The 24,667-nt window shown below is 55.2% G+C and overlaps 10 protein-coding genes across 10 annotated transcripts; 8 read left to right on the top strand and 2 right to left on the bottom strand.

The window, feature by feature from the left end:
• Nucleotides 1-768: 768 nt before the first annotated feature.
• Nucleotides 769-3,426, top strand: PG998_007269 (uncharacterized protein; the record flags this gene model as incomplete). Its single annotated transcript, XM_066874085.1, has 1 exon — nucleotides 769-3,426. The coding sequence occupies one exon, from the start codon at nucleotides 769-771 to the stop codon at nucleotides 3,424-3,426; it is 2,658 nt and encodes an 885-aa protein (XP_066730030.1).
• Nucleotides 3,427-3,971: 545 nt separating this feature from the next.
• On the bottom strand, nucleotides 3,972-4,661 carry PG998_007268 (uncharacterized protein; the record flags this gene model as incomplete). The annotated part of the gene is made up of 2 exons (XM_066874084.1): nucleotides 3,972-4,400; nucleotides 4,509-4,661. The coding sequence occupies 2 exons, from the start codon at nucleotides 4,659-4,661 to the stop codon at nucleotides 3,972-3,974; spliced, it is 582 nt and encodes a 193-aa protein (XP_066730029.1).
• Nucleotides 4,662-6,197: 1,536 nt separating this feature from the next.
• On the top strand, nucleotides 6,198-7,346 carry PG998_007267 (uncharacterized protein; the record flags this gene model as incomplete). The annotated part of the gene is made up of 1 exon (XM_066874083.1): nucleotides 6,198-7,346. One exon carries the CDS (start codon nucleotides 6,198-6,200, stop codon nucleotides 7,344-7,346), a length of 1,149 nt encoding a protein of 382 aa, XP_066730028.1.
• A 551-nt stretch (nucleotides 7,347-7,897) lies between these two features.
• PG998_007266 (uncharacterized protein) lies at nucleotides 7,898-9,718 on the top strand (the record flags this gene model as incomplete). Its single annotated transcript, XM_066874082.1, has 1 exon — nucleotides 7,898-9,718. One exon carries the CDS (start codon nucleotides 7,898-7,900, stop codon nucleotides 9,716-9,718), a length of 1,821 nt encoding a protein of 606 aa, XP_066730027.1.
• Nucleotides 9,719-11,317: 1,599 nt separating this feature from the next.
• Nucleotides 11,318-12,483, bottom strand: PG998_007265 (NADH-cytochrome b5 reductase; the record flags this gene model as incomplete). The annotated part of the gene is made up of 3 exons (XM_066874081.1): nucleotides 11,318-11,886; nucleotides 11,970-12,363; nucleotides 12,439-12,483. The coding sequence occupies 3 exons, from the start codon at nucleotides 12,481-12,483 to the stop codon at nucleotides 11,318-11,320; spliced, it is 1,008 nt and encodes a 335-aa protein (XP_066730026.1).
• A 595-nt stretch (nucleotides 12,484-13,078) lies between these two features.
• PG998_007264 (uncharacterized protein) lies at nucleotides 13,079-13,606 on the top strand (the record flags this gene model as incomplete). Its single annotated transcript, XM_066874080.1, has 3 exons — nucleotides 13,079-13,174; nucleotides 13,199-13,399; nucleotides 13,433-13,606. Coding segments are annotated over 3 exons (471 nt in total), but the record flags the coding sequence as incomplete, so codon positions are not given.
• Nucleotides 13,607-17,598: 3,992 nt separating this feature from the next.
• On the top strand, nucleotides 17,599-18,580 carry PG998_007263 (uncharacterized protein; the record flags this gene model as incomplete). The annotated part of the gene is made up of 2 exons (XM_066874079.1): nucleotides 17,599-17,685; nucleotides 17,804-18,580. 2 exons carry the CDS (start codon nucleotides 17,599-17,601, stop codon nucleotides 18,578-18,580), a joined length of 864 nt encoding a protein of 287 aa, XP_066730024.1.
• A 416-nt stretch (nucleotides 18,581-18,996) lies between these two features.
• Nucleotides 18,997-21,177, top strand: PG998_007262 (uncharacterized protein; the record flags this gene model as incomplete). The annotated part of the gene is made up of 1 exon (XM_066874078.1): nucleotides 18,997-21,177. The coding sequence occupies one exon, from the start codon at nucleotides 18,997-18,999 to the stop codon at nucleotides 21,175-21,177; it is 2,181 nt and encodes a 726-aa protein (XP_066730023.1).
• Nucleotides 21,178-22,305: 1,128 nt separating this feature from the next.
• On the top strand, nucleotides 22,306-23,040 carry PG998_007261 (uncharacterized protein; the record flags this gene model as incomplete). Its single annotated transcript, XM_066874077.1, has 2 exons — nucleotides 22,306-22,420; nucleotides 22,517-23,040. The coding sequence occupies 2 exons, from the start codon at nucleotides 22,306-22,308 to the stop codon at nucleotides 23,038-23,040; spliced, it is 639 nt and encodes a 212-aa protein (XP_066730022.1).
• Nucleotides 23,041-23,659: 619 nt separating this feature from the next.
• Nucleotides 23,660-24,384, top strand: PG998_007260 (uncharacterized protein; the record flags this gene model as incomplete). The annotated part of the gene is made up of 4 exons (XM_066874076.1): nucleotides 23,660-23,731; nucleotides 23,806-23,912; nucleotides 23,939-24,119; nucleotides 24,226-24,384. 4 exons carry the CDS (start codon nucleotides 23,660-23,662, stop codon nucleotides 24,382-24,384), a joined length of 519 nt encoding a protein of 172 aa, XP_066730021.1.
• Nucleotides 24,385-24,667: the final 283 nt, after the last annotated feature.

Below are 24,667 nucleotides of genomic sequence, written 5' to 3'. Positions count from 1 at the left end.
TCTTGTCTACTTTCCACTGATGGGTTCCGTTTCCGAGGCCCAAGCCTCCGGTATTTGCTGCACGATTACATGTGTTGTCTAGCATAAGGCGGACCACGCTAATATCTAGGCCGGGACATTCTATAGAGTCAGTCATCTTCTTTCGGCGATACCGGAGGGGCCGGAGGAGGTGAAAGCGTCGTCTATACTGATGCCTACAAGTAGCGCGGACTGCTGCTAGCGCGACCGCATATGGGGCTCGCTATTTTGATAGTTGACAACGCATCTAGCAGATTGACGACGGTCAATGGGGGAAGACGACGGATGAAGCAATTGTGAGGGTTCTCGTCCCCGGCAGACTTTTTGCTGTCAGGCTATTCAGTCCCACCCTGTTGATTGGTCACGATGCGTGCGTGATGTGCATATCCCTGCATATGGAACGAAGCGCGTCATTGGCTGGCACACGCGTCAACACGATACTGATCCGTGCCTTCCCAGCCTCTCAGCCCCCTCCATGGCATCCCGCCGCCCGGTCCGCTAAAATGTAGGAAAATGGGGTACATATGTTTATTTTCTTGCCCACACCGCATCATCGCCTCACTCGGTTGGCTGAGCTTCTGCATTAAAGAGGCCCTCCTACCTTCTCTCTCACCCCCGCCCATACCCGCTCATCTCATTGATCTGTTTGAACAATCGACAAGCGCATTGGTTGCGATCGATTTGTACACGAAAACAAATAAAAACTCGCCCGCCTGGTAGACCGCTCAGTAGCGGAGCCCTGATTGGACCATGGGTGATTCGCTGCGAGAAAAGCGAGGAGATCGCAAGGAGCGGAAGGAGCGTAAGGAGCGAGGAGAGCGATCAGAACGCTCCGAACGATCTGAGCGTGGAGAGAGATCGGAGCGATCCGAGAGAAAGGAGCGGAAGCACAGAGACCATGGCGAATCTGCGTCGCACGTTTCCTCGAGCCGGCGCTCGGGGGCCAATTATGACAACAACTACCTCCAACCGTCGTCCGCGGCCGGGGGGATATATGGATCCGGCATGACGGATGCGCAACCGTCGCGATTCTCCCTCACCGACCAGTTTGCCGCCACCCGGCAGGAGTTCGAATTCGGATTCGACGATGGCGCCTCGTCGATTTGGGACCGCCAGTCGGATGTCGCGTCTGTCTATCAGCAACAGCAGCAGCTGCTGCCGCCACAAGAACAGCAGGCCGCCGTTGACCAGGTGCCCACAGCCCTGCGCGGGGTCTGGCAGGCCCGTACCTTTTACGAGCTGCTCTGTCTGGCCCCCGACGCGCCGATGGACGAGGTGCGCCGGGCGTATTACCGCGCCTTCCATCTGCTGCACCCGGACGTCCACCCGGCAAAGGCTCGCCAGGTTGCCCAGGTTTATTGGGCCCTTATTCAGGTAGCCTTCGAGACCCTGAGCGATCCTCAGCGACGGTTGATTTACGAGCGTGACTGCCTGGGAGCGCCCGACGATGACAGCGATCTGCCGCTCTTCGTTTCCGCTTATCAGATTCTCGAGGCTACCGCCAACCGCCCTCGTCTGGATTTGGACCGCAGCATGGGTACCTTCGATCTTGCCATGCGCATTGATGCCGAAGACATGTTCCGCTGTCTCCGGGCTGGCTCAGAACCTTCTCTCTCCATGCTGAAGCCGGTTGATTTCCTTACAAGCCACTCCTTCTCCGTGGCTGTCCCTGGGCTTGGAAACACACTTGACATGATGTTTTTGCTTTATACGCCCCACCATCTCCTCGACGGGGACCCGCGCATTGTCCTTAATGGCGAAGAGCTGGAGAAGGACTCTGATGATGGGGAGGATGAGGATCACCCTATTCGCTTTGATCGCCCTGACCCCCCAGCTGTGCAAAACCGGCCCACTACGGTGACGGTTACCAGCAGCATCTACGGGTTTATGCAGGACCTGGCAGATGTGCCCACTGCTGCTTTGATCGACCGATACCAGCCCTGCTTACCCGGTTATATACCCAGAGACCACACCGCGAGGCTGCGTGATGGTCAGGTCCAGCCCCTGGTTACGCTTACCTTGCAGCATAGCCTGCCGCCGACGAGACCTGGACAGTCCAGTCGCCCTATCATCGAGCTGGAGTCCGATATCATCCCACTGCCGGCAGTTGGACTTCGCGTCACTCACTGTGTGGCTTTGCCCATGGACCCGAAGCAGAGCATCATCCAGGTAGCTACGAAAGCCCCCATCTGGCAGGGAAGATTTCCTCGTCTGTCGGCTCTCGTGCAAAGGCCTACAGCAGGCGGCTTTTTGCAGTTCAGGGTCGAGAGTGGAGATTGGATCGCCAAGCCAGACAAGATGTGCTATGCCTTCGCTCAGTTCTCCGAGGTCAACAGGAGATTCCTCAGCATGGTGCTTCCAGTGGCCCTGCCTCCGAGAGTGGATCTCTCATACACAACGCAGTGTGCAACTCGTTCCACAAGCCTCTTGGACCCCCGGACTTCACAGACGGTGGGAAGAAAGAAGGAGAATGCTTCGAAACTTGGCGACGTCTCGTTGACGGTCTCGGCAAATGCGGAGCCTGGCTGTTTGGGCTCGTCTGCCATGCTTTCCACCAGCTTGGGTGCACTGCTGAGCTGGCCCCGCCGCCTGCTTGGGAAACTTATGATCAAGACGGACGATGAATCTTCCCCGCCTCCCAAGGAGAATGAGAAGACCAGCTTCGGCCGTCGCATCCGCATGGAGGCCGGAGTCTCGTGGACGACGATCTGGGCCAGTGTGCTCACGCTGCGGTGCCTGCGGACCACGGGACGGTTCTCCGCCTTCGGCTTCGAGATAGGCCTGAGCGCACACAACCTCCATTTCTCCCTGTGCTGGTCGCGATTGGGCGGCCAGACCATCCGGCTGCCCTTCCTCGTCTGCCCCGCCAGCGTCGCCCTCCTCCGCGCCCGCGTCGCACTGTTTTGGAGCGCCGTCGTGCCGTTCGCGACCCTGACGGCATGGGAGCTCCTCCGCCAGCATAACCGCGCCACGGCCGCGAAGGCGCGCGAGGCGCGGCGGGTGGCCACGGTGCAGCAGCGCCAGGCCGAGGCCGACGAGGTCACGTTCCTGCTCGCGGACAACGTGCAGAAGCGCCAGACCGCCGAGCAAAACACGCGCGGCGGCGGCCTCGTGATACTGAGCGCCAAGTACGGCGTCAAGGTTGCCGCGCCGCCGGGGAAGAAGTCCCGCCACAGCAACGCGTGGGGCTCCGAGGAGGTGGCCGACACCACGGTCGCAGTCGCGTCCCTGGTGAGCGACGGCCGGCTGCACATCCCCGCCGGGCTCGAGAAGAGCAACCTGCTCGGGTTCTGGGACCCGGCGCCCGCGGTCGAGAAGGTCCTGCACGTGCGGTACTCGTACCAGGGCGAGGAGGGCGTCGTGGAGGTCAGCGGGGATGAGGGGCTTGTATTGCCCCCTGTGCAGTAGTGATACTGGTACAAGTTTTGGGGAAAGGAAAAGGGGGAAAGAAAAGGGGGAAGAAAAGCTAAGGGAGATGACTTCTGACGATGTTTTGTTATGATTTGTTACGTACATGATGTTATGACTTCATCAGGATGACTAAATGAAAATGAGACAATAGATTTGGAGTTGGACACTATTTTGCTATTACCCAATCAACGACTTCAAAGATGCAAGGACAAGCGAGTCAACTAAGATCTGATCATAGGTAAATCGAAGATAAGACAAAATTGGTAAGTGCTAGTAATATTTGTGTGGTCGAAATCAAGACAAGACGCCAAAACCCCTTTCTCAAAATATGCTACATATCCACTCTCTCAGGCTTGTTCTCATCAAGCCATCCAACAAAACCCTTGCTCAGTAACTTATGCATCTATTTCTCGTGATCAAGCAAAGTGGTTGGCCATGGGCCTGAGACTCGTACCATATAATGGCAAGGCATAAAGTAATACACTCCCCCTCCTCTGAGCGATGCTTCGGCTTGGAGCAGCCGGACCAGTGACGCCTGGCGTTTAGCACTTGTCCTTGTGGCTACTGCGCTTGCCATGCTTCATGGACTTGCCGTGCTTCTTTTTGTCCTTGCAAGCGGGCTCCTCGTCGTGGCTGGGGCTGCCGCCGGCCGGGTAGCTGCCGTAACCGTTGTCGCCACCAGCGGCTGGGTAGCCATAGCCGTGGTCGACGTTCTCGGTGCCCTTGTGGTCCTTGTTGTGCTTCGAGTCCTTGTCCTTGGAGTCGGAGTCGTCGCTGCTTCGGGCACTGACCGGGTAGCCATAGGCGGCGTCGCCTTCGTACTTGGGGTCTTTGTCCTTCTTGTCGTCCTTTTTGTGGTCTTTGTCCTTCTTGTCGCCTTTCTTGTGATCCTTATCCTTCTTATCACTTACGGGCTTGGGGTCAAGAGAGCTGCTACCGCCGGCTGCAGGCCAGCTAGTTCCGTACGACGGCTATTGCAGAGGGTTTGTCAGTTTCATGTAGGAATTCGTACATACATACATCCACCCTTTCCATGCGAAAAGAAAATAGAAGGGGCCTCATAACCGGAGACAACTTACAGCAGGCGAGGGGTAGCCACCACCAGGAACTACGGCGACGGCGCCGTCATCCTTGTGGTCCTTGTCGTGCTTGTCGTGCTTGTCCTTGGAGCTGGGTGCCGCCATGGACAGCGTGACCAAGATGGCCAAGACAGTTGCTCGGTTCAGCTGCATCTTGGTTTGTGTTGGGTGGTTTAAAGGGCGGAGGTAAGTGAGAATCTAAGCGAATGGAAAAAGCTGGTGCTTTTAGGGATCCAGAGGTAGCTGGGGCTGGTTGAAGTTGCTAAGGAAGATTGGGGTGTTGGTGATGGGGTTGATGATGAAAACACGTTGACTGCATGCTACGGCTGTTGATACATCTTTATACTCCTGGTCCCATTATGGTTTCCCTAGATGACCTATGCTCGCCTCAGCTGCTCATCGAGCCACAACCCTCTCTACGGCGCTGCGGCGGTTACGACAAAATCACAACATTGTTGTGATCTACAGGCAATGTTCCAGATCTGTGGGTTTATACGAGAGACAAACAGCCATTGATGGCAACCTGCATTTCCTGCAAGTGCTCTCAGACTCGTCTGAACGGGTGTTCGCCCGACAAGTGTTATGGGCGGCGAGGGTGCCGAAATGAAGGGGGTTTACTGAGCCCGTATCAAAAGCAAATATACGGTTCGGGTTGATGTGGGCAAGCCAATAGGGGCAGGGGATTTGCACCATCACTTTCCTTTCGCGGGCAACGACTTGAGTTCCGTTGGAGGACATCATTACGAGATGATCAAGTTCCCCGTTGCCCGTGGCATATCTGCCCAGTAAAGCGCAGTCTTCATACAGCATCGCCCCCTTATTGTTGATGTCTCAGCATAGACCAATATCACACTCGTAATAGCTTTCGTCCCTGCATGCGCAGCGGAGCAAATAACGGCGTGGTCTTACTCTCGTGTGTCTGCTACTTATTTGTTATTGCCGTATGGCCAGCAATTCAGTTCGACCGCCCGCGCAACAACGCGAGACGCGTCAGCAATCGCGGAAGAAATGGCAGCACGACGGGGGCCCGTTGATACTTACTTGAGCATAGAGTCGCTCAACCCCGTAGCCCTCGAAGTTTCTCAAGTCATGTCAGTGCTACACCTTCGGCAGCTTCGACAGCTACTCAATATGGCAACACCATTACCTCCGATCACACACAATAGTAAGGGCCAGTCTATGCTCTTTCCTATCGCGTGATGCAAAGCCCGCTGGGTTGGCGTTCGGTAAACAGGACATGCACAGACAATCATACACTACCTGCAGAGTCTTGATCTTACAATCTTACAATCAGAGTACTTTTAATATGCCTCGTCAAAGCGTCGCCAGCTTCCAGATGAATTGTTGGACGGTCCCAGCGGAGAGCTAAGACAACCACTCTATCTCAGGACATCAACCATCAGCTTGAGACAGCCGGGTAACCATCAACTGGGGCTGAGAAGCCCATGGCTGTGGCTTTACAATATAAACCCGCATAGTTCATGCCATGCCATGCCATGCTCTCAAGTGACACGATTGACTCAAAAAGCCCCAATCCAAAAAACCCCGGCATCGCACAGTCTCAAAAGAAGTGTGGCAGTCATTAAAGCACGACTCCTGTTGGTCCTTTGCCTTTAAGGAGGCAGCTTCGCTGTCTTCTGCTTGGTTTTCGGGCCAGCCTTGCAACTCCATGATATCTACTTGTCTACCATGGTGATCAACTATGCCAAACGCGGATGGTTCCGCAACAAGAAGCTGTCTCTCCAGCTCGAGTCACCGCTGCTGAACCTGCCGGTTGACATATTCCTACTCGCTGTCGAAAACCTCCCTGCCGAGGCCATCCTCTGTTTGGCTTTGACCTGCCACGCCGCATTCGAACTGCTCGAGCATAGACTCGAGACGCTGGTAGTGCAAAAGCCCGAGTTGCTCTTGTTATTGGAGCGAGACTTGCAGAACCGCTTTGTCTACTGCCATACGTGCAAGGTGCTGCATGCCTGCGACCCGGGGCGGGAGTTGGCCAAGGTCTTTTCTTCCTCAGCGCCGTCGTCAGCCTGGGGCCGCTTCTTCTATCGCAACATTGCCTTGTGCTGCGTCAAAACAGAACACACGAGCTTCAACCCGCACTTCCAGCTTCGACACTACCATGCCCGCCTCCTAAGGAACGACCTGCTCTTCGACTACGGCCAGTTCCCCGAGCTGTTGCACGTGACGGCCGACCCCAAGGGCGTCGTGAAGCGCGCGCCGTGCAAGCCGTTCTGGCGCCAGACGACCCGGGTCCGTCTCATCGACGAGCAGCTGTTTCTTGCCATCTCCCACGAGCTGGTGTACAATGGCACCGACGCACCGACGGTGCGAGGGTACTTGGACCACACGCCTCATTTCATATGCGGGCACTATGGGACTCACATCGGGGCCGAGCTGCCAGGCATGTCCTTCCGCGTCCCCGGGCTGGCTGTCAGCAGGAAAGAGCTCGCGGGGTCGACCATGACGACGGTGGACTATGACCGGGCGTTCTGTCCCATGTGTCTCACGGACTTCAGCCTCAGCCAGCCGGAGGGCGACTCGGAAAGCGACGACACGGAAGCGAGCGAGGTGGCCAAGGAACAGCCGCCCGGGGGTCGGGGTCGGACATGGCTCAACATCGTGGCCTACCACCAGCTGGGAAGCCTGGACGCGGAGGACGAGTGGAAGTGGACGTCGTTCGCTCTTCCGAAATGGGCCAAGGGGTCGGCGATGCTGCCTCTGCGGAATTACTCAGTGGACTACCCTGGATGTGTGATTGAGCGATGGGACACGCGAAAGATCTCTAGCGACACGTGGTGGCCGTATCGCAAAGACGAGCATTACATCTTGACCTAACGGGCCGAGCCAGTCCACTAAAGAATAAGAATAGCAACCAAAACTAGCCGCCCTGGATCCCCTGGTGCCTGCTGGTGCCTGGACAGGAGCCTAAAGCCTAAAGCCTAGACTGCCGCTAACCGCAGGGGTTGGTGGGTTGCCAGTCCCAAAGCAGGCAGGCCGGAGCAACTAACCCAACCCAGGCCCGACGCCAATCTGCCAATGTCGCTTAGACGGGTCTTGGCCATTTTGGACTGCAAAAAACCTGCGACTTGTGAGACGATGTGAGATGAGTCGACTCCTTGCTGTGCCGCTTGCTGTGCCGCGGCCCGCAAGCTCGACGGGGTCGCTCACGATGCTGACCGCTGGCTACTTTTCGTTTTCTTACTTAAGTAGCTTGCTTCTCTTTCCAACAATTGCTGGCTAGACGGCTCTCGCTCTCCTTGGGTTGCGCCACTGCCGATCATGCTACTATAGCATCCGAGTCCTTCGCTTTTGTGCTCTTCTATTTATAGATATATAGACAGAGCTTCCCCTACCATCTGCCTATCACCCTGTCTTCCAACTCCACAATGAAGACGTCCACTCGTTTGATGGCCATGGTCATCGCTGCCCTTACCACCGGAGCGCATACCCAGTTGCTTTTCCCCTTCGAGCGCCAGACACCACAGCCTGTCTCTGTCCAACGCCGGTCCGCCTTGGAGGATCGGGATGCCGCAGTCAAGTTGTCCAACCCGGAGGCGGCGACCTACGTCGTGAACGTGACAGTCGGCACGCCGCCGCAGAATATGCCTTTGGCATTGTCCCTCTCGGACTCCTACTCGTGGGTTCGCGACGCCGCTCCCTGTTCCAAGTACTCCTCGAAATACTACAAAGAGGAAAGGGAGGAATGCCTTGTCAACGCCTTCAAGGCCAACGAGAGTTCCACCTTGGTGGTGGAGAAGGCCTCCAGCTACAGCTACAGCAACAAGACTTTCAGTGTAACCTATCTCGACGGGAGCCGGGCACGTGGAACGAGCGTGCGTGACTCTGTAGGCTTGCCCGGCGGGATCGAAGTCGGGAACCTGACCCTCGGCCTCGCCACAACGTCCGACTCTACTACGGGCAGGCTGTCCCTAGGCTTCAACACTTCGTACTACCACTCCTATTCCGACTCCAATGCCCCTACCTTCGTGGACCGCCTTCTGGCCGACGGCAAGATCAACTCCAAGGCCTTCAGTATGTGGCTGGACAACAAGGATGGCACCACGGGCAATCTGCTGCTTGGCGCCGTGGACAAGTCGGCCTTCGAGGCGCCGCTCGTACGGTTTACCCTTACGCAACAGGAAACGAGCAGTAGCGGTGTCTACACCACGACCAACGCCTTCAGCGCCAAGATTGCTTCCTTCAACACCAGCGCGACCAACGACGGCACGCTCGAGCCCGTCCAGAACCAGACTGCGCTGCCCCTGGTGACCATCGACCCTACCTTGACCGTCTCCACCCTGCCCCAAGACCTCGCTGAGAAGCTGTGGGCAATGGCAGGCGCGGCCTACGATCCAGACTACCTGGTAGCCACGATTCCCTGTTCGCAGCGTGATAATGTGAAGGGACGGGTCGGGGTTCAGTTCTCAAGCTATGTCGGGCCCAGCGTCACCGTCTCCTTGTCCGACCTGGTACTGCCGATGGACAATTGGACCAAGAGGTACTACCACGACTACAACGACGACTATTACTATGACGACGGCTATGACATGTACAAGCACAAGGACAAGGCTGCCCCAGCCTGCCTGTTCGGCGTCCAAAACTCCACCTCCCGCACGTACCGCGACCCAGACTTTACGATCGGGGCGCCCTTCCTGAAGCACAGCTACCTCGTCTTCGACATGGCCTCGAAAGAAATGGCCGTGGCGCCCGTCAAGTTCGGCGCGACTAGTACGAAGGGCGACATCGTCGCCTTCCCGAGCTACGGCGCGAACATACCCGAGTCCACGCACAGCCGCTGCTGGGAGGAGGGCGTGTATCTTTCCTCCTCGTACGACTGCTCGTACAACAAGAACGGCCGCAGTGGCTCGGGCGGTTCCGGCTCCGACGGTGATGGGAACGGCCTGTCGGGCAGCACCATCGGGCTGATCGTAGGCATGGTGATCCTCATCTGCGTCCTGCTCGGCGTCGCCATCTGGGGCATCGTGACGTGCGTGCGCGACAACCGGCGGCTGAGGCCGGACATGTACACGGCCGAGACGGCGACGTCCAAGATGGGACAAGAGAAAGGTGCTGCCGCCGGCTCTGTCGCGGCGCCAGCCCCGGCTCATCTGCCGTCTGGGGGCGCTGATGCTGCCACGCCCGGTGCTGCCCCGGTTCTGCCTTCGATCCCCGAGGTTAGCCAGCCGGAGCGGCCCAGAGCTTCGTAGACCAAAACCCTGCACTCGAAAACTATATAATAATAATAATACTTAATGTCTCAACCCCTGCCATGCTTCGCGATCACATGCCCCCTGCAGTTTGCGTATAAAGTACCAGCTGAGACGGTAATAGAAAGACATCATTGCACCCCACATGTTCATGCATTCCCCCCTCCCCGCCGAGAAATGAGACATCACTTCTGGTCATGAGGGTATCAGCAATACTTACTTCAAAATATACCACGGTGGGCTGGTGAAGAGGGAAAAGGTTAGTCAGGACCACACCTCTTGCAATCACAATCCCTGATTCAGCAAGGGCTGAGTCTTGGTTGCAGCGGAACTCACGGGGAGTCATGCAGTGCCACGACAATTCCACGTACGTTGCCTACGAGCGAAGCATAGAGAGAGAGGCATAAAACCTTACGATGACTGTTCGTCAGCAACCCACAACAGCGGCAGTTTAAATATACAGCTGTGACCCGCGCTGCGTATTGATTGTTCTTTTGCTCAGCCCAGGCACATATTCGGAGCATATATAGCTGCCCTGGTAAAGACCCTGGTGGTTTATTCCAACAACCTCACCTTTTGTGAAATCGCTCTTTCGGCTGCAGAGAGCCGTCCTCGACTACTAATACTACTATCTACTTGCTCGTCAACGAGGAAAGCCAACCTGAATCTCCCCGCTAGCTAGCTGGGACACCGCTACATATACGTATCTTCATAATCGAGGAGAGACGAACCGCAGGCGGTGGCGGCGGCGGATAGGATCTGCAAAAACAACCGGCCGACCGAACTACCACCGGCCAACCAGCCAACCAACTGCACCACACCATGGCCGTCTCCCTGATCGCCTGCCTCGCCCTCGTCGCTCTCGTAGAAGGTCTTTTTTTCAGCGCCTACTGCAGCACGCTGGAGGAAGGCGACGGCTGCTGCTACCCGGATTTCTCTTCGTGGACGGGTTCTCCAACCCCCTCCGTATCCAGGGGGAGGACGCCGTCACGTCGCCGTCGCAGGCGCAGCAACAAAAACAGGCATAGACCCCGTGTTAGCGGTGGCAGTCATCAACCATCAGATGCAACAATTACAGCAGCAACAAGAACGTCCCCGGCGGTGAATGCCATAAGTCACCGGGTCGGCGGAGATGACAGTAATAACGGCGGTGGGGGCAACTCATCCGCGGCGACGACACTTATTCCTTCGTCGTCGGGAGACAGTTTTGGCCACCGGAGCAGCAGTAGCAGCACTACCGGCTCGGCGCTGCGTCGTGGTCGAGGGTACAGCCTCCGACAGCGCATTATGAGGCTTCAAAGAGATCGATGGTAGATAGCACCAATTGAGACGCAACATCTTGATCCACGAAGATGCGTGTAGCTAGATGTAAGTTTCGCAACCGACAGAAAGGCTACTGGGAGTGGGACCGAATTAATTTCCTGATATCTACTACTGCCATGCTAACAGAGTTTATTTCTATAAGTACAACAATCCCGGCTTTGAATATGTGCAGCCGGGCGGGCATCAAGTCTAGTCTATCAGACCATGGTCGTCAATCGCCAAACAAATGAGGATGCTTGCTTGCTAATCGTCATTACAATCCGTCTCCTTCTGAGCTTAGAACTTGAAGACCTGTTCCTTGGTGTAGCCGAGATCGGCCAGGATACCGGTGAGGTCACCCTGGTCCTTGGGGCTGACCTTGGCGCCCGAGATGGCCTTGTACATGCCGGGCGGGCCGCAGACAAACACCTTGACGTTTTCCGCCTTGGGCTCGGGCAGGACCGTCTTCAACAGGTTCTTGTCGATATGGCCCTTGCCGCCGACCCACTCCTTGGGCGGGTTGTCGAGGACGTAGAAGGCGCGGAAGCGCTGCGGGTACGTATTCTCGAGATGCTCGAGCTCCTTCTTGAGCAGGATGTCCTGTTCCGTCAGGCTGCCGTACACGAGCGTCACCTTGGTCTTGTCGTCGGGGTTGTTGAAGATGGCGCGGCAGAGCTGGTACATGGGCGTGATGCCGGTGCCGCCGGCGATCAGGGCGATGTGGTTGTGCTTGTTGGTCTCCCACTTGTACTTGGGTAGGGGGCCCTTGATGTCCAGGCGCTGGCCGGGGACCATATCGTGGAGGTGTGTGGACATGGGGCCGTTGGGGTACTTCTTGATAATGAGCTCCATGTAGCCCTTGTCACCTACAGGAAGGAAAGAACGGGCGTTAGTGGGTTCAAGTGCGCAGTGGGAGCCATTGGCCATCGAGAGGTCGCTCCGAACTTACTCTCGTCGCTGGTAGGCGTGTAGGGACGCAGCACGGGCTTCTCCATGCCCTCGTTCTTGAACTTGGTCAAGATGGCGCTGGCAATGTGCAGGCCCGAGACCATGTCATCCTCGGGCAGCTTGAAGCGCAGCTTCTTGGTGTTGTGGTTGATAATCTCCGAGTCCTCAAGCACGAGGGAGACCCAGCCCTGCTCGCCGCCAGTGAAGGCGACCTTGGGAGGATGGCTCGCGACGTTCTTCACTTCCTTCTCGGCCTTCTTGGCTGCGCTCTTTCCGGAGGGCGTAGCTGTGAAGTAGTAGGCAGCGCCGCCGACACCGGCAGCACCGGCGACGTAGATGAGGGGATTGACGCCGCCCTTGGCGGGCTCGGTGGCATAGGATCGCGAAAGGAGGTTCTATGAAAGCTTTTGTCAGCTTCGATTGGCCTCGCAACATGGGTCGTCACCTATTGAGTCTTTGGGGTTTCTTACACGCTTCAGCGGCTGAGCCGCGCGGAAGGCAGATCTGGCGAACATTGCGACGGACGGTCGTTTGCTGAAGGACCCAATTGGATATTTTGCGAGGGCGCGAATGGAGAGAATGAAGAGATTGACTAGGAAACTTGGAGTTTGCTATGCGCAACATAGTGAGCAACGGCACAATCCGGAGGCAGTCCAAGTCCTCTAGCACCTCCAGGCTCGCCATTGGCCCGAGCGCATGACGTATTCCGTATTTCGTGTTTTGCGGCCCACACCCCGCCAGTTCCGAGTCAATGCTGAATAATGATTATATCGTGTCAATCAATGGCTTGTGGCTTGCGACAGCCACTCTTTAGTGCCAGGGCCATTGGCTTTGGCTTTGGCTTTCTGTGATCGCCATCGGTACTAGTTGGAAACCTTCTGCCCGTTGTCGGGCTCGTTCCTGCTGACCCTTATGACGTACGCTGTCGGCCCCTGGCACCGAATTTTTGGGTAGGCAGACCGTGGATCGTTGACCCCAGATCTTAGTAATGAGTCGAGAACAAGCTGCCAATTTGTTCTTTCTAATATCCCACCGACTAGCATTCTCGCGAATGGCAGCCGCACGCATCGACGATACATAACCCAGGGCCCATTATGAACTTCACTACAGTACATCTTCCCCAAGGACAATGCTCAGGACACTGCTGTGCAGAATGCAACAGGTCTTGGCACATATTTTCGAAACGTGCAGATTAAGATGCGACTTGTAGCTAAGTTGAGCCTATGAAAGAAGGGCAACGTCGGATCGGGTCCTAAAAGTCTACAAGGCACATACTGGACCAACTGGGCCGGGCGTATGTTCTTAAACCGTGTTACCATCATAGGTCACTCTTTAAACGGGGCAGCCTCTATACATATTTACCGCGAGACAGAGAGATTCCCTTGGGTTGGGCAGGGGATTCTGTCAGATATCTGGGGGCCAGCAACAGTTGTGATCGAAGAAACCAGTAAGAATTGAGCATAGGGGCTGAATATTGCCATCGGCTCTGAGGCTTTCATGCATTGGCAGGATAGCTTCGAGAGGATGGTTGGAATCGGCGAGGAGGCCAGAGGCGGCAGCTCACCTTGCTGGATGATGACGATGAAAGGTTCAATGCATCTTCGCCGGACAGATTTCGCTGTGCTCCGTCCGACATGAATGTCACGGCTGGGCAAGACGTTGGCCAACCCAAGGCGAGCCTTCTATTTTAGTCAAGTCTTTCCTGGAATTCCTCAAAATGACACTACCCGAAAATCAGACGATGGGTAAAATATGGCCGGGTGAGGGCATCTTGGATACCACCCCGCTCGACCTTTATGACTATGCCGGCAGAGCATACCTTCCATGGCAGGTGGTCCGCCGTGCGGCCAAAAGTTCCGAACTAGATACGCCTGCGATTGATGAACTGCATCCGTGGAACCTTCAAAAGCATGTCGAAGGACGCAAATGGAAAGCCACTCGTTGGCCTGATCACCCGGGCTCTGGGAGATGAAGTCTGTATGCACGTCAGTCTCTCCAAAAATGACGCTCACCGTCGCAATGATCATATCAGCAATCGGATCGCCCGGAACAACTACGACCCTGCAACATGAGCGGTCGTATGATAGGTGGGATTGAGTCGTCTACCAAATGAGTCGACATTTTATACTTTAGCGATGCATTCTATACCCTCGGGCGCGACAAAATTAGCATAACGGGACGCGGAAAAAAGGGTACATGCTGCGGCGGCGTCTTCTGGCATGCATGGGTCTTTTGCAGGCGGCATATAATGCATGCTGCTACATGTACATTCAATGTAATGTCGCACAGCCTATGTAGGTATGTTCTATTAAAAGAACAAAATCCCACGTGCATGGTTTTATTGGCAACCTGAGAGGTTGTCCTTTCGCCCGTTGTCGTGAGTTTTCGTAACTCCCTCGCATGCCCCTCAGCCGGACAAAGGCTCAGCAAGGCTGCAAAACGGCGTCGCTCTCCTAAGCTGACAGTGTGTATTTGTATGTGTCATACGGAAGGCCATCGTGTTGGACCCATGAGCTGCATACAAGTACCTAAACGCCCAAAGTCGGACTTGTAGTTGGATCGTCTGAACTAGTCCACTAGCCAGGCACCAGGCACCACTACCAGATACTCCGGGAGCAGACCGGGCTCGGTGGATTCTGGAAGACTGCTGTATTGAGCATGTATCAGCAATGTAATGCAGCCCAGCAGATTCCGATTCTCGAAAGCATGAGCTGGCCAGTAAGCAGAGAGCGCTTCCAGCCCTTCTCGTGGGACGGCGCAGTGGCATGCCAGCCGGAGAAGCATTTTCACATTCGGCCCTGTAAATATATTGCAGATAGATTGTGGTGCACGAAACTGGACTGCATGGTGGCGGTTGAGTTTTCGCCCACCAGAGTCGCATGCATCTGCAACCCGTCATCGCCAAAACGAGGAAGCTTGTCGCCATAGCAATATGAGCGGCTGGGGCTTCCCGCGTCCATGTAAGGACGCTTGAAAGGACGTTCCTCTCACCAGTGCCTCGTGGGAAGCATGGTTGGGTGATGATGGTGCCACCGTGGTAGCTATTGAACAAGAGCGATGTGGAGATGAAGTGCGGCTGGAAGGAGGATGCGAAGGGACGGGCTTGGCAAAGTCTAGGCGGCTAATTCGGTTAAAGTGGCCGTACAACAATCGCCGAAAAAGCACTTTACTAGCATCGTGAGTCGTGGCTGGTGAGACTTCGATGTGGTGGTGGTCGGTCGGTCAGAGAAAACACCATATTGTCCAAAGAATCTGGACTGTGGGGAGAGCTCAGAGTAGACCGGGGATTGGTGGATGCTATGCACGTTGCTGATCGCTACCGGAACGGGATCATTCCGCGGAAGGGCTCGACATCAGCAAGGATCCAGCCGTCCATCCAACAGGCTTTCAGACGGCGCGCAGTCGGGCAGACAGGCTGCAGGTCCCGTTCGAGGCTGCCGGAATCGATCGCGCAAGAAGCTGGACATGCGAGGCGTGATCAAGCCATACTGCTAAAGGCTGACCACCCTGCAGGCTCCGTTGTGATCTGCAAGGTTGACGGAATCATCATCAGCCGGGGTAATTGTTGAAAACGGGAGTTGCGTTGGACGAAAAGACCAAGGAGAAAAAGTCACCATCGGGTCCTCGTCGAATGCCGAACTCCGTTCAAGCCGCAGGGCTGCTGCCTCCCAAGGTCGCTTAGATGCAAAGCAACCAAAGCTGACTGAGCGTAACATGGAAGTAGGCCACGGTATTGGACGAGAATACACGAGTTATTGCCCTTTGCATTTGCACCTCGATGTCAGATGTTCTTGTCGAAGTCGTTGGACGGCATAGAAGGGATGGACGGCAAGACGGGTAGTAAAGATACATTGACCAACTGATTCTATTTTAAGATTCTTCTTCAAGAGATCGCGAACGACAGGGGTTTAAGCACGCACACATACCTTAACCTGCATCGTGGATAATCTGGAATTGAAGTACAAGGTGGTGTAGTGAAGGTGAAGAGGGAGGAAATAAGCTCATCCACGATTCTACAGTACATTTCAGTCCCGACCCCGAAGAGCCTAGAAGACCCACTCTACAGGCCTGTTGGCCGGGTGGTCAGCCTAGCCAGAAGCCTAGCCACAGTCAGATTAACTGCCCCCACCGCTGAGTTCAGGGATTGGGGATCGATCTACAGTGGGCCTTGACCTTGGTACGGGGTAAGCTGATGATGGGGTTTAATGGGTCACACTGGTCTTGGGACATACGTTATTGGAGCTTACTGTAAAATTGCTTTTTGTTACAGGTTATCTCTCTATCCATCCTGCCTGGCGAAGCTGACAAGCTGGCACCGTCCTGCTGGCACCAACAGGAGCACTGCGTATTTTCTTCGCCTGCAGGGCGTATTACGTGCTGCTGGACTTGCACGCTAGGAGCGGGTGGCTGATTGAATTGAATGGCGATGCCTGCTATTATTGATCAGCTAGCCTCCCTCTTTGCAGATGCAGCTCGGCCTTTGTTACACCGCAGACTCTCTTTACACACACCTATTGCTACTTGTCTTGCGCATCGGTGAGGGTGAGCTGCTAAGAAAGAACCGTTGACCTGTTCCAGAGGTACATACAGTCAGGAAATGTGAGTTTCCGAGCGTCCAGTCTTGCTTCGCTACGTCCGCTTGCTTTAGCCAACGCTTCCTAGGCTCACCTGAGGCAGTACATCCAGCAAACATTGCTTGGCAATGCCCTGCTTTGGCCCCCCTCCCCTTCCCGTTCGTTTCTTTGTTCTGCCCGCCTCTCATCATCATCCACTCGCTCACGGTAGGACGAACCGGACAGACAGGGAGCCAGCCCGGAGGGGCCCATCTGAAGGGCTGATCTGCAGTTGTATGTATCGACTTCTTGTCGTGGTCATCCTTGAGAGGCCCCAGTTCCTCGTCTCGCCTTTCAGGGGTTAAACGAGGGACAATGTCTTCGTCGGTTTGTAAGAGTAGTAAACAAGTGTACGTTTATTTTATTCCCATCTCCTTTTGAACGGCTTGATCCCCTCGACTTCTTCTTGTCTTAACCAGTTGGATTGATCAACTGGACTGAGTTGGTTCTGTCCCCCTCCCTCGGCCCCTCTCTTCTCCTGCCTCGCATATCTCCTGGCCCTAGCGGCTACACCATCGAAAAGAGCCCACGGTCACGTCAGCTCCATCCCCAAAGATATCACCATAGCATTGCTTGTCCTCTCCCTTCTCAAATACCGGACTTCGGGTCTCATAGCTTGTCATCCACCAGCCGGTCGCACAGCTGGGACCTGCCGCTTCTCGGCAAAAGCTTCATTAAGAAGTAAAGTACCTACCAACCTTGTCTGCACCTAATCGTTCGAGGAACCGGATCCGACTGTGAGAATATGCGCTGCAACAGCCAGATCAGAGTGTAGTATTCTTGCGTCCACTCTACGCCCACCCCAAGCCAGCACACCCTTAGGATCTATCAATAAAACCCGTTTCCCCAGAGTTTCTGCAAGACAGGAATCTAAGACCCGTGGGCCATCCTTTGCTGTTGATGACATTGCAACGGGGAAGCGGCCCTTTATCCCAGCGCGAACCAAACCACGCCGCCGCCCTTTGCCGAGACAAACCACTCTTTTCCTAGATCCTGATTTGACGCGTCATGTCCAATATGGCCAAAGCACGGAGTGCCAGGTCAGGAATGCCAGGAAGGGCAGATAGCCTCTCGCGTATGTTGGAGTTGGAGAAGCATTACAAGGTAAGCTCCCTCGGGTATTTGCCTACTCTATATGCTGAGGACGGCATTACCTTCCAGTCACATCGATGGCCCCTCCATAAATGCACCCACTAACACGTCTCGTTCTTACTCCCTCCAGTTGCAGCGCACTCAGGACAATGGCTCAATTCATCCCACCCCGCCAGGACCAATAGGTACAAGACCATCACCATCCGCCCTTCCTGATTCAGCATTGCGGGTTCGGCGTGCCTCTGCACATCCGCCACCCACTCAAAATATGAAAGCTGCTCGAAGGTCTGCTGGTCTACCTTCTCTGTCAATCTCAATCCCTCCGTCCCCAACTTCGGCCCAGGGTGCGGAAGAAGATGACGATGATCCTACTCCTACGGAAAACCAGGAATTAGTTGTTGAATCTCAAAAAGAGCCGGGAGAGCGTACGAAAACCGTGACGTTCTCAGGGCCCCAGGAAGACGAAGTGGACGATCTGTCAGACGCAGCGTCCTCCATCTGTCACTCACCCAGCTGGGAGGGATTTGGCCAGAGCGCCAAGAAGAAGGCCAAGAAGAGGGAAAAGAAAGAGAAAAAGAAGCTCGAAGAAAAAGCGATCAAGGCCTCGAAAAAACAATCCAACAGGCTGAGCAAGGTTCCTCCCCCAGAAACGCAAGGTGTCCAAGCACTGAAAGCCTCAGACCGATCGCTATCGACGCCAAATCTAGAACAGCAGCCTGCCAAATTCAACCCAAGAAGTCTACTAACTCGTTCAACGAGTGACTTTCCCCACGGAAGCCATGGCCAGTCCCGGTATCAATCCCCAGGCCCCCGGCGACGAAAACGTCAAGCCCAAGAGCAGAGGGTTTCTTGCGAGTTTCAGAAGCAGCTCCACTGGACCGAAGAAGACATCAGCACCCAGGGGTAGTGTTGACGAGTCACAATCAATTCATAGCGGCACTTGTGCTGGACCTCCCTCGCACATGTACAGCTCTACGGCGCCAGGGGCTGATCATGACTTCACCAATCCACGCCAAGCGCCGTCAATCAGATCTAGTACATCGGGATCGACGCAATCGATGTCTTCACAGGAAAAGAGACCAGGGCTGGGTCGGCATTCCTCGAACTCTGGACATGGTCGCAGTATGTCCTTGCTTGCGAGGCTCAAAGGGCCCTCGTATCTCTACTACCAGGGCTCAGATTCGGAGGCTAAAGAGGACAAACCTCGCCCACCTCTTTCTCGCTCAGCACTGAGTGGCATGGATGGAATGCCAGCCCCGCAACACAACGCTCGTCCTGCATCGGCACTGGCGTTACTACAGAAGATGGACGGAGCACCGGACAATGGGGAATCGCGGGGACGACAGCACCCGGCGCACCCGCCTCGTCTCAGGGAGCCGAGCAGCGACTATGATGAAGCTGATCTCGTGGACAAGCGAGATCGACGACACAATACTTCCAGCCATACTTCTGCGCCCCAGCAACCCATCGCGAACGAAGGGCGCCGCCGTCCTCATCACTATGCTGCCCAACTCAAACCCCCGCAATGGCGAATTTGAGGCTCAGCCAGCTGGAGACCTGGACACCGGTAGCCAGAAGAGCCAGACAAGGGAGCCCAATGCTGAGGTGCAATGTGTTGCCCATCACCCAATGCAGGAACCCGAGGAGAAGGTGCAACGCACAGAGCAAGCCGAAAGGAAACCAGACTACCAATCTAACATAGACAGCTACGCCTCAGTCTACAGGGATGAAGTTGACCGTTTGAGTGTCAGGCATCATTTCCATAACGAAGAAGATCGTAACTTCGTTAGTAATCATGGATCATCGACCAAACCAGCCCATGGCGCACTTGAGCCCCAATCAACGGAGCAAGAAGTGAAGAAGCTGTCCCCTTCTCCTAGTGTGATTGGCAGGGCTGTGAGCTACGACGATGACTTCGGTGACGCCACTGAGTCCAGCGAGGAAACACCTATGATTGAGGATATCATGAAGCTGGAAGATTCTGCCCTGGCCCCTATCGCTCACAAAATGTCCCATACGGTGGAAAAACCTGCCGACTATTTCGCGTTTATCTCCGAATCTTACGCCCCTCCATCCCTGGAGCTGAGGAGTCCCACCGAGAATAGAATGCCATCGTCGCCCCGGATTGATGAAGCCTCCGATGAAGGTGACGAGGAAGAACAGAGTTGGAGCATCATGACCCCGAGCCTAGATGGTGCAAGGGATCCTTCAACACAGGCACCGACTGCAACTTCTCGAGACCCGACAATGGCACAATCATCATTATTGGATGGTCCGCCGATTTTTATATCACCAACCATGTCCTCTGACCAATCAGATAGTGATGTGCCAGCATTTGAGCACCTTGTTGATACAGCTCAAGCAACAGATGCGGTAGAGACTCATTATCAGCCTCATTCTCTTCAAGAGGCACAATCCAGCGGTAACTCAGAAAGGTCTTCTTCATCTACGAATGGTGAATTCCGCCCTCTGACCTCGGCAATAACGACGCCAAACAGTTCGCGGCCACACTCGCGAAAAGGACGCTCGGTAGATATTGTTTCGAGATCCACCGTGAGATCAGCACTCGTGCAAGCCGACGAAAGAGCAACGCAACAGGCCTACAGAGCTTCAATTGTAGAACTACCTACTCCTACTGGAGAGCGTAATCCGCGTTCGTCCAACCCTGACACATATGCTCAGGATGATAGTTGGAGCCGGACAGCTCTGCCGATGGACCAAGACGACCAATCTGTCGTGTCCTCGCGCTCGAACCGAATGGAGGCCTTGGCCCCAACGCCTTCACTCGCGGGAACTCCGACCTCGGTGGCTTTCGCTGATGAATTGAAAGAGGGAACAGAGGAGCCGGTACGGGTGCGTGAACACCCGCGGCGGCAGACCCTTCCCCCCAAAGCACACTCGGCAATAGATCTGCCCGCGACCAGTTTCCTGCCACCGCTTAGACATCAGCCTTTCAACCCAAGGAAGGCCAAGATGAGAGGCTCATCTACTAGTCTTCCTACTAGCCTTCCGAACTCACCGCCACCCGAACTCGACGCGGATTCCCCTGCTTTACGGCCGACGTCGCTGAAATCATCGCGGAACAATAGCTCGACCAGCCAGGACTCGCAGCAGAATCCTGCTTCCGCCAGTGCTGCCTATCTGCAAGAAGCTCGGAAGACAGTGCCGGTACACCCCTTATCGTCACGAGCGCTGCGCCCGGTATACCCGCCCAAGGGGGCCATGCCGCCTGCAGCACGCTCGGCGTCGCCGGAGCGGAGAGGCGAGCCGATGGCCAAGATGCTGGTGGAATGTTGCAACTGCAAGTTCTTCCACGACATGCCGTCCCGAGTGTATGAGTGCATGGCGAAGCCCGACTCGGTGGTGGAGGACAAGCTGCTTGGGGTGTCGGCGACCATTACCACCATGGTGAAATGCCCCTGGTGTGCTCACGGCATGACGACCCAGTGCTGCGCCGGGTACGCAGCCGTGATTTATCTGAAGGAGAAGCTGCACGGTAAATGATCTCGCCCGCCAGTACAGCAAAGGCTCTCTCGCATTTCTTTTCTCTCCTGACCTGCATTGGGGCATGCCAGCACGATGGCTTGATGAGCCGGATATGCTGGAGCTTTTTCTCTCTCTCTCTCGTCTCATTTGTTTGATACATGATACTGCATTTTGCTTCTTTTCTCTGCTTGGCTGTTGGTTCGACCGATTGACTAGCGTGTTATCCTTGCATTCGGTCGGATATGGGGAAAAGCAAGGTATCTTGAGTTTTCTCCCTTTGCATACATACTTACCTGGGTTTCTCGCTCGCACGTGGAACGGATTGAATGCGGAGATTGCGCTTTTGTCATATACACCCGTTTGACATGTACATAGGTGCGCAACGTCTATACAGGCATCCGTCACAATGAATAAGTAGGAATGCCGAGGAATATACTTGATCTCGAGAAGAACAGAGCTTTGACTTTTTCAGTGCATACGCATGTAGATTCATGTTAGCAGTGGCTGATGTCAGCATGGCTTACATTTCGGCTCCGGCTGGTGTCGGCCAGAGCTACCACGAGATTGAATACGAGAAAGCGCATGTCACCTGCGCACACCTGCATAGAATACGAGGCTGGTCCCTTAGTAACGATTACGCTGATATGTGAGTGACCGGTGTGGTTTCCTATATTGCCTAAGCGGGGTCACACGCAGATCACGCACCAAGACAGACGACTAGACAGGCAAAAGGTCGGCTACAGCTCGTGTTCCCCAGGAGAGGGGAGCGGGGAGGGAGAAATGGATGTGTTGATGCAGAGCTAGACTGTTAGCTAGCCCCAACCACAGGAGTAGGAGGCACAGGCCGATGAGACATTTCAGCTATCGAGTAAGATGCCATCATCGCCAGCCTTCCAGATCGGCCGGATTTCGTAGGGATCGCCACCGCGCTACTGGGCAATCAAGCGAGACAGCGCAAAACGTGCGATAGGGATCTGCAATATACCGCCGTATAACTACGTCGCCGGATACGCGGCTCGTCTCCAAACAAACGATATATAAAGCAGCGAGACAGCTGTATTTTCCACCACCAACCACCGCTACCACCATCGCAACCAACACCAGAGATCCCGAGTCTCACACTCACTCTCTGTAAAAGCATCCACCATGTTCTTCAGGAACCTTTCTGTTTTGGCTGCGTTTGCCGCCGGCGCCCTGGCTCTCAACCGGACTGGGCCTTACCACATACACATCACTGGCAAGACGGACAAGTCCATCGATGGTAAGAACTGACCGATTCTCGCCTTTTCGCTCCCTCAGATGCTTCCGTGTTCTCGTTGCGCGCACACGATCCGGAAACTAACAACCATCCCCAAAGGCTACGGCGCATCGTACCACGCCGGCGCCGCCATCGAGGCGCTAGTGTATCTGGCGGGCGCCCCCAACGGCACGTCCCAGGAGTACTACTACGACTACTCCGGGTACAACCCGGAGACGGGCGCCGTGTTCCAGCCGGGCTCCATCGTGTGGCAGCTGCCGCTGGTGGGCGAGAACGGGACCACGTACGTGCCCGAGGCGCTGACGTTCAACTCGGGAGTCAACTACGCCAGCAATGTGCAGCCCGCCATGTTCTACCCGGGCGACAGCGGGGGCGCCTACGTGAGTTTCCACGACGACGGCGCCGACGCCAACCACACCGTCTACCTGACCGGCAGCGACGACTCCAAGAACACGGCCACGCGGCCCGAGCAGGGCGCCGACTACGTCAACGTCACCAACTGGCACCTGTGCTGGCAGTACGTCGGTGGTGGCTACTGGTACGAGACGGTGTCTTGGGTCTACTCGCAGCCGCCGAGCAACCCCAGCTGTCGCGCCGTCAACTTGGCGCTGGAGCTGATTTAGGACGGGGAAGAGAATGGGCGAGGGTCAGTAGGATCATGTTGACACTTATGCGATTTACGAAATAATGCCGAGTGATGAGTACGAGGTCGTGATGTCGGCGATGGTAGAGAGCAAACCAGCGGGGTAACAGACCCCTTTGGTTGCTTACCCCCCTATACCAGTCCTTATCGATAGATTCTGGCTAGAATCCATACAATAGAAATAATGTTTGTTGCGTCTCGAAGCGAATCTGGTGCCATGGATTTATCAGTGGGAACGGAGGGTCGGCCGGGGCTTAGTGCTCTAACGCCGGAGCTATATCCTTATGGATCCCCTCAACCCCCTGGCCAAGCCACCTGCTCTGTATAATCTGGCACGGAATCGATGTGCGAAGTGAATAAGATGGGGGTATATAACTGGGACGCATGAATGAACGGAGCATCGCCCGGCTTCAAGTATTCTAATGCCCGGAATCGAGAAACAGAGACACGCTTTCCAGGGGATATAAAATGGCTTTGGCAGCATTTATCGTGGCATGCTGTCTGCTGCAGCCAGAAGTCACACAGACTGAGTGTGTTATACATCTCGAAAACATTGGAAGTTCTGCCAGTTGAACATATACCCCTACCCACTATTCAATATGAGCGCCGAATACACCATCCAGCAGTACCTGCTCGACCGAGCCAACATACAAGACACAGTGAGCAAAATTGTACGCGGCCCCCCTTTCCCACGCCGTCATACCCATGGATTGTCCACCATCCCTACTCATGTACCCAAACACAGACCCTTTACTACGACACTGAAAACGCCAGTGCCCTGGCCGACGAATGCTATGCGCCGGGCGAGGTCACCATCGACTACACGTCCATGTTCGGGGCAAGCCCCTGGTCGTGTCGAATCAGGAATGTGCCGCCAGCGCCATTGGCACGATGCGGCCCTTTGACGCCAAGCAGCACGTCTTGGCGGGGCTGGTCATCGAGCAGCTGCCCCAGCCGGCGGCTACTGCTACCGTCCCGGACCACTGTGAGGTTATCACCAATGTGAACGGGCACATCATGCGCAAAGCCGCTGCAACTTCCGAGTCCGCCGCAGGGGGCGTTGGGAATATGGTACACAATGGGGTGAGTCAGAGATCTGTCGTGGCTCATCTGTTATTATGTCGAAAAGGAGAACATTGTTTTCTAATCAACTGCTCCATGTCAGGGCCGGTATGAATTCGAGTTGGTGCGCATCAAAGAGCTCGAAGAAGCTGGCGAGAATCCCTGGCGTGTTCGCCGGCACAAGTGCATCTTGACTTGGAGTGACGGCAACAACCGCGTCATGGAGCCGTTGAAAGACGCACCTATAGTCACGAGGGAGTAAGCAAGTAATGGCGGCGGCGGCAGCTGACGATGTGTAAATACCGGGCATGTGCATATTAAATAATAAGGACTTCCGTTCCCATCAAGTCAAACTCCAAAGCCCAAGCAAGGCTACTGCTCGTGCAGTGCTTTTACATAAAAATCAGAAAGCTTCTTAAACGCCGCCCTGATGCCCACTAAGATGGACGAGCCCTTCCTATCGTGGTGTTTCTTTCTCTCCTTTTACGGAAGGGTATCGCAATCGCATTCTGATAAAAAGGCAAAACGAAACGCCATCCACGCTA

Source organism: Apiospora kogelbergensis, assembly GCF_038363985.1.
Source record: "Apiospora kogelbergensis strain CBS 113332 chromosome Unknown utg000005l_segment0_segment0, whole genome shotgun sequence".
NCBI classification, from domain to species: domain Eukaryota; kingdom Fungi; phylum Ascomycota; class Sordariomycetes; order Amphisphaeriales; family Apiosporaceae; genus Apiospora; species Apiospora kogelbergensis.
The sequence above is the reverse complement of the archived record's forward strand: the minus strand, read 5'-3'. Positions and strand labels throughout refer to the sequence as shown.